The sequence below is a fragment of the Protopterus annectens genome, chromosome 2.part1, assembly GCF_019279795.1.
Source record: "Protopterus annectens isolate FY-2018-M chromosome 2.part1, PAN1.0, whole genome shotgun sequence".
NCBI lineage: Eukaryota > Metazoa > Chordata > Ceratodontiformes > Protopteridae > Protopterus > Protopterus annectens.
This window is the reverse complement of record NC_056729.1, coordinates 1,462,699,122-1,462,712,030: the sequence shown is the minus strand read 5'-3', so window position 1 is coordinate 1,462,712,030 and position 12,909 is coordinate 1,462,699,122. Positions and strand designations below refer to the sequence as shown.

At 37.1% G+C, this 12,909-nt stretch overlaps 1 protein-coding gene across 1 annotated transcript in view; it reads right to left on the bottom strand.

Annotated features, from left to right (window-relative positions):
* The window catches only part of RFC1 (replication factor C subunit 1), a 1,497,679-nt gene that overhangs the window by 554,175 nt on the left and 930,595 nt on the right, over nucleotides 1–12,909 (bottom strand). The window contains exon 12 of the mRNA XM_044063570.1: nucleotides 2,024–2,133. Within this exon, the coding sequence (XP_043919505.1) occupies nucleotides 2,024–2,133 (110 nt within the window). The remainder of the gene's footprint in view (nucleotides 1–2,023; nucleotides 2,134–12,909) is intronic.

Below are 12,909 nucleotides of genomic sequence, written 5' to 3'. Positions count from 1 at the left end.
ATGTGTGTGTTTGTACATACACAATCAAACACTTGAGGGGAACCTAATACATAGACCCTGAAAATTTAAGGATGAAGCATTTTTGCAGGCATTCTGAAGTTAGAAAGAAATCAAGCAGTACTTACTTAAAAATAAAGAATAAACTCATCAAGAATGATGAAAAGAGGAGAGTCGCATGAATGGCTACTACTAATGCTGGTCTCAGCACAGCTTCACTCTGTTGGGATCTAATATTCCTTTGCTTCGTCTCTCACCAGAAGCAAAATGTTAGCACCAATCCCAAGAACAGAAGCAGGCCACGGCATATTTGGTGATCCACAGCCTTGTCCCAGATGATGCAAGTATCTCTGCAGGCTTGTAGCCTTTTTCTGGTAGATGCCTCTAACAGCAACCAGACCAATCAGGTACGTTAAGCACAAACACTCACTCTACAAACAGAAAGAGACAGGATTCAATGCACTCTGCTCAGACTCTCACCATGGTCAGAAAATGAGCACAGATTCCAAGATGTCACCTATAAAGCAGTTGTTAAGCTTTCTGGTGTTCAGCAGTCTCTAGGAAATAATGTAACTGCACTCCTTCTCTCACCAAGAGAAAACAGAAGCACTAATCCCAAGATGACTGTTCAGAGGCAGAATGTGGGCTCTCCAATAACTGGTGGTCTTGCAATAGATGCTTAAAGTTAAGATGAAAAAAATGGTTTATCCTAAACACTGCACTGTGCACTAGAGGAGCTAGATGTGAAAGCACGTAACTTAAGTTTTACCTGCCTAAAATGTTAAGTTTTAGTGGGGTCACTACTTTTTAAAACAGCAAGATAGATTGAAAGGGGGTGGTCACTTTTGTATTCTGGTACTACAGAATACAGTAGGCGGGCCAATAAATTTAAATAGTTGGAGTGATGTCACAAAATGATAACTTTGTGCTTACTCATACAAGCCAGTAAAAGCAGAAGAAATGAGATATATGGTCAAATTAATATAAGGGGAAGGCAACTAGAAAGACAGTGGTGTTTAAGAACACAACAGTAACTACGTGGGAGGCAGGGAAAAATTTCTGACTCATAAGAGACAGAGCTGTGGTCTCTTTTCAAGTTTTAATATGCAGTTAAAAGCAGAATACATATAAAACACAGTGTAAAGAAAACAAATCACAGTATACAAAATAGAAAAAGGAAATAAAGTAATACAAAATACAGCAAATAAAAAGCAAACTAACCTTTCCCTCACAGCAAACTGTAGCAGAGTCTAGGTGAACCTTTCCATATATAGATATATGTATATATGTATATATATATGTATATATATATATATATATATATATATATATATATATATATATATATATATATATATATGTATATATGTATATGTATATATATATATATATATATATATATATATATATATATATATATATATATATATATATGTATATGTATATATATGTATATGTATATGTGTATATATATATATATATATATATATATATATATATATGTGCGTGTGTGTGTATGTATATATTATATACATATATATATATATATATACACACATATATACATACACACACACAATTCCATGTAGACGTGTCATAACGGTGTCAGAATTAAATCTTTCATACCAATAGGTGTCAATACCCATTGTTATAGAATCCCTTCTAGCCAATGGCAATTTTTCCCTTATTACTAAAAGGTGTACTGTTTCTGCAACAAATCTTCTGCATAGATCCGCTGACTTCAACATCCTCCATTCAAACTCCTCACTTGTTTTCATTTCTTCAAAATGCTTACCCGCACCATGTTCAGAAGTTTCCAGTATTGTTTTCTTATTACCTTGCTAGTTTGAAGAAATGTAATTTCACTTGTATAAAACATCCAGCAAAGGTCTCTCTCATTTCTCTTCAATGGCCAACAAAACTTTTTGCATGTTTAGTAATACAAGGCTGATTTTCTGTTGCAAAGATTTAATACATTTACACTGTGTACAAATTCTTCCATTTCACACGGCATACTGTAGCTTACCTGGCATACAAGAACGGCTGTTGTTGTTTTACCCACACCGGGTGGTCCAGACAAAAGAGCTGCCTTAAAACTGGAACCATCATCTTTCGTAGAAAATTTATTAAATTTTGCTAAAAAGAAGCAAAAATATATATACTTCAGGACTTCACAAAAGGGTAACAAAAAATAATCAAGAGATCACTCTAGGCCATCTTAAAGAAAATGACACACTAGTAGAAACTACTAACTGGCGATTTTATATCAGTACACATTAGGTTAAAGCAGAACATATCAATAATGCACAGACTAGACCAAATAATATACATTATTTGTGACTTGTGTATTTACTCTGAATGTAACAGCAGCACTCACATAACAATAAAGTGACTTGTATGACAGGCTAGCCCAGTGGTGATAACAGAATTCCTGTCTGGGATGCCACATACAAGAATTCAATTAACTGCGTCAGTGATTAAAAGGAATGAGTAGCCTGAGGAATTATCAAGTCTTGCTGACAAGTAAAAAAATATATGATGAGAAAAATAAGAAAATGGAAATAAAGTGGAATGTTAAAACTAGGAAAAGTAGAAACAGATGTTAGAGGGGCAATGCTTGAACTAAATGTAGTGATAAAAGAAAGAAATGTAAAGAGTGCACCTAGATTAGATGGATTATAGTATGCAAGAGGAAGAAACAGTTTTTGAGGTAAGAATGATTTAAGTAATGTTTAAAGGATGAGGATAAACGTTTATGGGGAAAAAAAAAAAAAAAAAGTAATCGCCCCTTGAAAAATGGTACCCAATAATGTGGATTTTTATAAAATAATGAAAATATTACAAAAGAAATTTGAAATAGTTATGGGATATGTGTTGCTAGAGGCAAGTTTATGCGATCACAAATAATTATGTAAATGAAATGTTAATAATCATTTTGTAAAGGGTTAAAAAGTGTAAAGAAGTGGGGCTAACATTTTTAAAGTTTGATGATATGAAAGCTTTTGAAAATGCAAAATATGACAAAAGATGTCAGAAAACACTGGGAGAAAGATGGTTCAATTTTAACAAGATCTACGTAGAATCAAGTGGGTGAAAGTATCAGTAGTGAAGAGAGAATGTCTAAAGAATGTGTGGCAAGACTGCCCTACAAGGTAAGTTCTGTTTGTTTAGACAATTTATGCAGTATAACTTGCTTTGCACATCTGACTGCATGGTACACCTCCAAAAAATTACTCACTAAGCTTTAACAGCAACTGATAAAATGGCTTCATAACTCAACTTATGCTCAACTCTAAAAAGACCAAACTACTACACCCCCCCCCCCCAAGTCCCATTCCAATAAAAAATCAATTTAAAAGGTGTTCCTATTATGCTATTGAAGTTCTGACACTTCAAACACCATAAGGTCGAACCCTTATGTTCGAAGTGTCAGAACTTAGATAACGGTTATTAAAAAAGTATTGCAAGCAAGGGGCCCAAGTCCCCTAACACCCCCCCCCCCCGCTCTTTAAATATATCACGTCCGAGATCACACTACAGTGCGGTACAGGGAAATTTTCCCTTTCCGCACTGTATTGCGATCTCAGAGTTGGTATATTTAAAGAGCGGGGGGTGTGTGGGGGTTGCTTGTCCGCCTGCTTGCAACAGGTAGGTTTTAGGTTTTATATTTTTTTACGTTCGAATTCTTGAAACTTTGAACACCTGAGTTCGATGTTCTCAGGTTCGAAGTTTCAAGGATTCAACAACGTAATAAGAATCCAATTTAAAGTCCTCTCTCTCTTGCTAATACAATCATTTAAGTCACTTCTCATAGCAACCTGTTAGGGGTGATAGTGGATGATAATTGTAAACTTAACCTATGTATACAAAACTGCATAAAAAAAAAAAAAACACTCATCAAAAACTAAGTGTGCTTTACAGAGCCAAAAAGTCTCACCGACGCAACTAAAACTACACTTGCCACTACTTATCTCCTCCCCATTCGTCTTCATAGCGGTCCCATCCTCACTAACCTCCAGGCTTCACAAAAATTAAAACTTAAACAATGCTATGACAAAGTTGCTAAACAGGCAGCACATACCCCTTTCAGAACTCACCACTGTATAGCACTGAAAAGCCTGAATTGGTTAGAACTGCCACATCAACTAGCATATATACAATTTCTTACCACCTATAAAATTATCCACCATCCATCTGCCTTACCAGCACTAAAAAATATTCTACACAACTATGTTCCCATTTGGCCATTGCAATCCACTGACCAAAAACTCCTGTCCGTCTCCAAACCTAGCAAATCCGCTGGACATTATCTGTACTTGTAACAAAGTTGCTAAGGCATGGAATTCACAAATAATCCAAAGAAAATACCCAGGCCTGGAGAGGCTTGTTAGTTCTATGTGTTTCAGACGTTGTGAACCAGCAGTATTTCCAAGCTTTCTTTACAGAGGAGTCATCATTCTCACAAGGTCCACCATCAATGCAGCAGGACCAGCCTCAACCAATCATATCGCAGGAGGATCTTCCAGTTCCGCATCTGATGAAGTCATGTACTGAGTGCCGAAAAACGCTTGTGAGAGTTTGTCAACGTTTTATGGTCTTACTTTACTGTGTTGCCTGCTATTAAACGTATTTTGAACTGTCCAGAATCTCATGGCCTGGGCATTTTCTTTGGATTAAGGCATGTAACTCCTTACTTGTATCCTTCAGGTCTATACCCTCCCATCTTTTAAAACCATGCTAAAATCTGGCTCTGTTCTTGCTCAAAACTAGGAAAAAGCTATATCCCTATATGTGAACAAGTACCTTTTCATTCTTAATACCTCCTTACTCTCCCTTCTTCACTTACTTCCTTACTACTATCCAATCTTCTTCCCTGACCCTCTCTCTAAATATACCATAAGCTTGTTTTCCCCCTCACTTTATATTGCAATTCCTATTTGCACTGTATTAGACTAACTTACCTTTAATTTCTCTACAAACTGTCTAAAATTATTAAATGATCGTCATATCTTGTATCGATTCTTAACCAATGTTTTTATATTATGTCTAATTTGTTAATTTAAACCGCAGATTTTTTTTTTTTATATTTGACGATAGTAAAATTATTGTTCTTAAAATGTTCTGTAATAATTGGAGCTTTTCTCCCTGGGCCTCCTGTGAAAATGGTCTTCTAGCCAGTCGGATTTTCCCAGTAATCAAATGTCAATAAATAAACAAAACAAACTTAAAAGGGTGAAGTATAAAGATAGTAGATGCACCATTATTTCTAGGGTATGCAGACGCTTTAACAATTTTAATTACCAGACTATGGAGAAAAGAGGTGGTTGGGGGTAGCAGAAACACTTTTGAGGTATCCTGGGCTAGCTTTGCATAAAAAAAATGCAGACGTTATGGGGTTCAAAGTGTAATCATGTAGCAGTTATTTTGCAAAGAGTAGTAAAATAATATGGGTAGAATTTGGAGGTATGGAAATTAATAAGCAATGGGAGGGGAAGTTAAGAAAATACCCACCTCTAGTACTATGGTGTTTTAACATGCATCATCTTATCTAGCATTTGCTTAAATAGCTTCATGCCTTCTGCAATGCCCTGTACATAAACTACTTTTGAATAAGAACACATACTATATGTTTTGTACATTTTTGGCTTGCCTTGTATGGAACCAGTTTTTACAAGAATACATGTTTTACTGTATAATCGTTTACTATGGAGCACTTCTCCCTGCTGAAAAGGTGCTACTATGATCAGTAAGACTATCATGGGTAACAAATGCAAATAAATAAGACAAACAGTACAAATACTGACCACTTCTTAAGCTGACTTTTTTGAAAGAAAATTATTTCATTCACTCAGTAAAAAACTGAGTTTCGGCTTTTCCCGGTTAGGGGTCGCCACAGCGGAACTCCGGTCCGCTAATGATTGGCATTAGATTTTTACGTGCTGTCTTGCCGGGCCTAATGCACAACCTTCAATGAAGAAACACCCATTCACGCATGTCGACACACGGAAGACGCTCTGAGAATCGAACGTGCAACGTCTAACTTTGAGGCAACAACGCTACCGCAGCACCACACTCAGTAATATTATTAAATTACTTTATTTAGGGTGAATATTTATGTTTCTTGCTGTAACAGAAAATAAGTTACTGAAATTGTTTTGGAATTGCAATATGGAGGTCGTCTGAATCTGACAAACATAGGGATACTGTATGATAGGGATGCTGTATAATAAAGCAGTGTGTAATTAGGGTTAATAAAACAAGTATTACATCTAGATTTCTTATGTACCTACTGGGATTTTAGGAAGGTAAAAATGGGAGAGTGAGATAAGAAAACATGAGAAATAAGAAAACAAGTAATCTGTTGAAGGTGATGCATGTCTACATTACAAAAATGTTAATTATGGAAAACCAGTATGGACTCTTCACTAGAAGAAAGAATACACTGGTATGAGCAAGTGATGGAAAGTATTGGTGATCTACACATAGGGTGAAAGAGAGAGATGTGGTAAGAGGTGAAGAAAGGGAAGTTTGGAATATGCAAGGGAATAGAATGATTTTTTTATGGGGGTCAATTGTTAAATAAATTGCCTGTGAAAGTACTACGGCTATATTAATGGCAACAGGAAAGAAAGTAAGTGTCATGTTTGTGGAGAAGAAGAAAGGATTGATTTTTTTTTTTATTACTTGATGATCTGGCAAAAAAGGTATGGAAAGCTACAACAACATGGAATAAATGAGGGACAGAAAAAATAAGTTGAATTTGACTTGTACTGAGAATATGAGGTGGGCTGAATAGTGAAATAAATTGAAGCAATGGAAAAATGGTATATGTGAAAAGCAAGATACAGAGAAGCCTTACATAACAAGAAATAGGATTTGAATGTGGCTGTGGCAAAGATGATTTGGGTATAAAAAAAAGGGTGAGCGAAATAAAAAGATAACATATATTTTGAATGCAAGTGCAAAATACTGTTATGCAAAAAGTATCTAGTACATGGATCAAGGTGACTACATACCAATATTCAGAAAAAGACATCAGTTAAGCACTAATACTACTTAAGACCTGACCTTAACAAATGTTAAGCACCCCCGCTTAACTTGTTAAGGCCGGCTTTCATGTTAGGCAGTTAAATCTGCCAGTACTGACCAGCAAAGATAGCAACAGAATAAAAACAGATTTGTTTCTTCCTGCTGTTCATACCAGTAATGTACCCTGCTGTTCATACCAGTAATGTACCCCTTACTTCATCTTATAAACTTAGAAAGTAGCTAGCATATAGGATGTGTGGTTGCCTGCATTTTCTGAAGGATACAAAGTATGAAACTCAAATATAGCCCAATTTTGTGAATTCAATCCTCAGTAATTTTTCCAAAATCATGGATTTCATGAGGAAGAGACATACAAGACAAAAATGTGGACAGTCTGCAAAAATCCAAACAGTTGACAGTAATGGTAAGGTGAGTGCAAACGTATCAGACTATGTTACACTGTCTTTCTAACAGAGTTCTCCAAGTGCTCTACAGCTTTAAAACCTGCACAAAGAATTATGAATGGGTCTCCAATCAGAACATTTAATTATGTGTGCTTTGCTCAAGCGATGAATTTGTTGGTAAACATATCTCAAATACATAATATGCAGGTTATTACTGACAACCTGCTCATAATCCTCTATGTTTTTAATAAGGCACCCCACTCTTTCTGGTAAGTGATACATTTGCATTCTCCTGAGCTACCACTGACTCAGGCTGCTGGTACAATAGTTTAACATCTCATCCAAAGGACAGCAAAAGTAGATATCCCTGAATGTTGTACTACAGTATCAGTTTTGGAAAAATTAATCCATGCATCTGGTGTGAGAACAGAACTACACATTAGTTTGCTCTTTCATCATCAATGGTAAGTGTGATTGACCTGTCAACAACCTCACATTGTGTCAGTGGTAAATCCGCAACTGTCTGGACCAGATAGATGCTACCAGTAGATCACTGACCCCATCCATCCAGACCTTTCAGAGGTAACCTTGGTAATAGATGGAGGCATACAACAGGCCTTCCTGTCATAAAAAGATAAAAGCATTCACTGTTTATGCTTTCCCCCACATAAAAGCCCAAAACATACTCTCTGTATAGCTGACAGCTTTTATTTGATAAAGAGAGTCCTATCTCCGGTAGAACACTTCCCTGCATAAGAAAATTTGGGGATCTAGAGTGGCGTTCGAAAGACATGCGTGAATGGGCGTGCCTTCATTGAAGGTTGGGCTGGCACCTCAGCACTGTAAAAATCTACTGCCAATCATTAGCGGACCAGAGTTGAGCTGTGGCGACCCCTAACCAGGAAAAGCCGAAAGAAGAAGTTTACAATTATGGCTGTTGATTCTGGCTGCTCAATCTATCTGCCAGCACTCTGCAGGCCGAGGGGAAGACAAAAACCTGGAAGTGCAAGCCTAACTGAAAAGGTAGCTCTTGTTACCAGAGTCAGCTTTAACATCTGATAAGAGTGAATGCCTCCATATCTGCTTACATATACTGTACTACTGTCATGTGGTCCACCACCAGTTATAGCCAGATGCAAATCAACCATCTCCATCAGGGTGATGCTCTTGCACATCACAATTCTCGTTCAGCTGCTCCAATGTTCCCCCAATCAAACCCTAAGGCATCTGCATTAAGGGTTTAACTTCTCCTCAGGAACATCACAGGCCTGTTCTTGTTGAGCTCCACTTGCTGGGTCCACTAAGTCAAGTCTTTCCAGAGAGAAGAAATTCCACACACACAACTCAGTTCCACAAGTAACAATAGAAACACCAACAAAAAATAATCTAAATCCAGAAAAAGTCCAGGATACTGTTTGAAAAATGAGCACTTTAATTTCTTCTTTATTAAAATGGAACGTCATCAGATCAAAATCACAATGGTGACATAACGTTTAAATAACTTCATACATCCAACGACAGTGTTGCCCATCACAAGCAAAGTTCATCATATCTGACTTAAAAAAAAAAAAAACATTTAGTATAAGACATAAAACCCAACTATTTCTCCATAACCTCATATAAAGAAATTAACAAAACATATACAATCTGTATAATTTGTTTACTATATATATATTATACAGCATACCGATAGCAGCATACATTTAAGACCTATTCAATCAATCTCAAAAAAATTTATACAACTGTTAACTTTGTTAAATAATTATAGCCAATGGTTCGTAATTTCTCTGCCCTAGGGGGTAAATACACTACCATAGAAATCTTCTCATTAATTCCTGGGGGTTGTGTAGCATCAACTAGAATCTGCCAGTGGACGTCTCTAAACCCAAATAAGCTGACCAATTTCCTCCCCTGGTGTTATGGTCTACCATTTCCAATACACAAAAAATTTATTTTTTTAAAAATTTTACAATGCCTGGAATGTTTACCCAGTGCATTTTAATGGCTTTTTTTTTCTTTATTGCACAAGTGTATTGATAAATTCTTTGACCTCTTACCTATATAAAAGGCTGAGAGCGACAAACATGTGGTCACATATACCGAAAACTCGCAGGTCATTAATAAAGCCAACCACGAGGCTTACTGTGGCCGCAAGGGGAATCCAAAACGCAGCCCTTAGCAAAATATGTTGATACGATGTTGAAAGACTTTTTTATTAGGAAACTTCATGTTTTAATAGACTCCTGGTATCTTTTGAGAAGTTTGGGGAATTGCGAATGCAAGGAGGACATCTGTTTTTTTTAATTATAGATGTTAAAGACACAAGCCACAGAAGTTTGAGGCAGGTATTAAACTCCTCCACCCAGGGCAATCCACAAATCTAACCACCTCAGCCCCAACCCAAAAATCGCTAGAGTCCATTGCCAACACCTTCAACAGTTTCTTTACAGAAAACATCCAGGCCCTTGCTAGCAAACTTAAACCCACTTGTCCTAATGCCGAAACCCTAAACCCAGTGACATTCTCTCCTTTAGCTTCCAAAAAGTTCTGACCACTCATTAGAGCCCTAATTAAAAAACTCAAACCAACTACCCTTTCAGCTGACCTTCTCCCTGCAGACTACCTGCAAAAAGCTGCTGATGTTATAAGCATACCCTGTGTCTCTTTTGATTAACCGAACCATAACTGAAGTCTCTATCCCCTCTATCTGGAAAAAAGACATGTCATACCACTCCACAAAGGAGGCAGCTCCATTGAGCTGTCAAACTACAGACCAACAGCTATCCTTTCCCCTCTGGCTAAAATTATGGAAAAGTGTATCCATAAACAACTCCTACACTACCTTACTCAACATAATCTTCTGGCCAACTCCCAGTATGGATTTAGACCACAGCACAGTACCACCTCAGCCCTCCTCTCCTTTTCTAATGTCATAAATTCCAACCTTAACAACAACAAACTATCTTCTGCCTGGTTTCTAGATCTTTCCAAGCCCTATGACATGGTTAACCACCAGCTACTCTTACTTACCCTAAATAAAATATCCTTAAACAAACATGCCATAGAATGGTTTCAATCTTATTTTAGTGGAAGATAGCAGGCTGTCCTTTGGCAGACAAACTTCCCTTCTCCCAGTTATCCTTGGTGTCCCTCAAGGCTTTATATTAGGTCCTCTTTTCTCCCTCTTTATCAGTGACCTCCACACTGTAATCCCAGATGCAACTTGTATACAATATGCCAATGACTCCACCCTGATTTGCTCAGCCTCTACCCCTACAGATCTCCTTAGTTTAACCCAGGAAAACCTTTAATTCAATGAAAAACTGGATCTCTAATCAACACCTGATATTAAACCCTAATAAAACAAAGCTATTGCTCTTCTCCCCTACTCGCAAATCCTCTCAACCTTCTTTTACTATAACATCTAACAATGGGAACATAATCTCACCAGATACCCTGGGTGTTATAATAAAAAACCTCAAATATGATATGCACGTAAACCAAACTATTAAAACCATTAATAAACTTGGCTCCCTATGCAAAAACAAACTTTTCTCACCCCTCTAGCTAGGACTGCCATTGCCCATACTCATCTGCTTTCAACTCTACCCTATGCCTCGCCAATACTCTAACTTGAACAAAACTGATCTCAGCAAACTCTCTAGCTGCTACAATCAAATTGCCAGATTTGCCACAAGAACTCCCTACAGGACACACCACTATCAAAACCTAAACCTCTTAGGATGGCTAGAACTCCCCAGGCTAATTCAATGTAATCAACTTACTGTAGCATTCAAGGTTATTAACCATCCAGATAAAACATCCACCCTTAAAAACATTATCCATCCCTACAAAAATGCTAGGCCACTTTGTTCCACTACAAAACGTTTGGTTCAATCTGTTAAAGCTAACAACCTATCTGGAGAATCTTTGTTTGCAAATTTAGTAGGCAAAACCTGGAATTCGCTCCCATCTGACCTTACTCTGAACGCCTCCTTTAATCAGTTCAAAAAAAGAAAAATATAAACCGGTATTTTAATACTCACTGGTTATGTCCTTGCTCGAACTCTGACTAAAGCCTCATCTACTTCCATATCCCTGCAATTTCTTTATTCACAGCGACTAACCTCTTACACTAAAAGGTGTGAAAAGAGAAATCGTAACAACTTTGCAGATACTCTGTATATAAGCTGCACCTATAGGTCTGATAAGAGAAACTGTAACATTTGTATATATTTCTGAATATAAACTGTATTCATAGGCTTGAAATGTGAAACGAACTATGTATGTTAATACAATACGTTTCTGCATATACTGTAACTTGCTGGTCTTTATCTGTTTGTAAGTTTGGAGCTTTTCTCCCCAGGCCTCCGCTGAAAATGGACATGTAAACCAGTCAGACTATCTCGGTCAACAAATGTAAAATAAAAATAAAATAAAGACCTATTTTTGTTTATTCCTCACAATGAAGGTATGGAGTGTTTTACTGAAGCCTTAACTGATGGAAGAAATTTTACATAAAACTCAATTAAGGTGTCAACTGCAATAATGAACATGGTATTAAAAAACAACTGTCTGCTGTTCAAACAGACAGCAGATGTAGCAATGGGTGCTTGTTCAGCCTCAGTTTTTGCCAATATAGTTTTATGGTGGTGGGAAGGGAATTTTTTTTTATGCCTCTGGGTATCTAGTCATAAATATTATAGATATCTGAATGATATATTAATTTAATGAGATGATGTGGGAAAAATGGGTTTATGTTTAACCATTGAATAACATTTGCATTGAATGGCTAAACACTGAACCCTATCCATTGAATGTTCATTCAGTGAACATTCATAGGTTCATAGATTAGTACTAGGCTAAGTTCCCTTGAGGGCCATTTTAAGCCTAGCCAATTACCCCATGTCAGAATCAAACCCTGCATCTTTTGTTTGTAAGGCAGACACTTTAACCATTATGCCAATTTCAGCGAAGAAAGTAAATAGTTGGCCAGCACTTGCCTGTCTGCCCTTTTCCCCACCGTAGTGCAGTCTCAGAGTTCCTATATGTAGTTAGGGGAGGGCCGCCCCCCACCTGGGTATGTTTGAAATATTGCTTTGTGTGAGATGGGTAAGTGTTACCTAACTAGTTACTTTCCCTAGAAAAAAATGAATGTTTGATGGATAGGGTTTGATATTTAGCCAATTGATGCAAATGTTATTCAACGGTTAAAAACAGACCCAGGAAAAATACCTCTTTTTTATTTATTTAACATTTGTTTACCAGGAAAGTCTGACTTGGAACAAAGCCAATTTTCAGTGGCAGCCCAAAGAGAAACGCTCCAGATGCATGTTTTTATAATGTGGGAGGAAATCCACATGAATGCAGGGAGGACAAGCAGACTCCGCACAGAAGGCACTCCAGCCAAGAATCAAACCGGAGAACCTCTTGCTATGAGGGGACAATGCTACCACTGCGCGATCAAGAAATATGGATT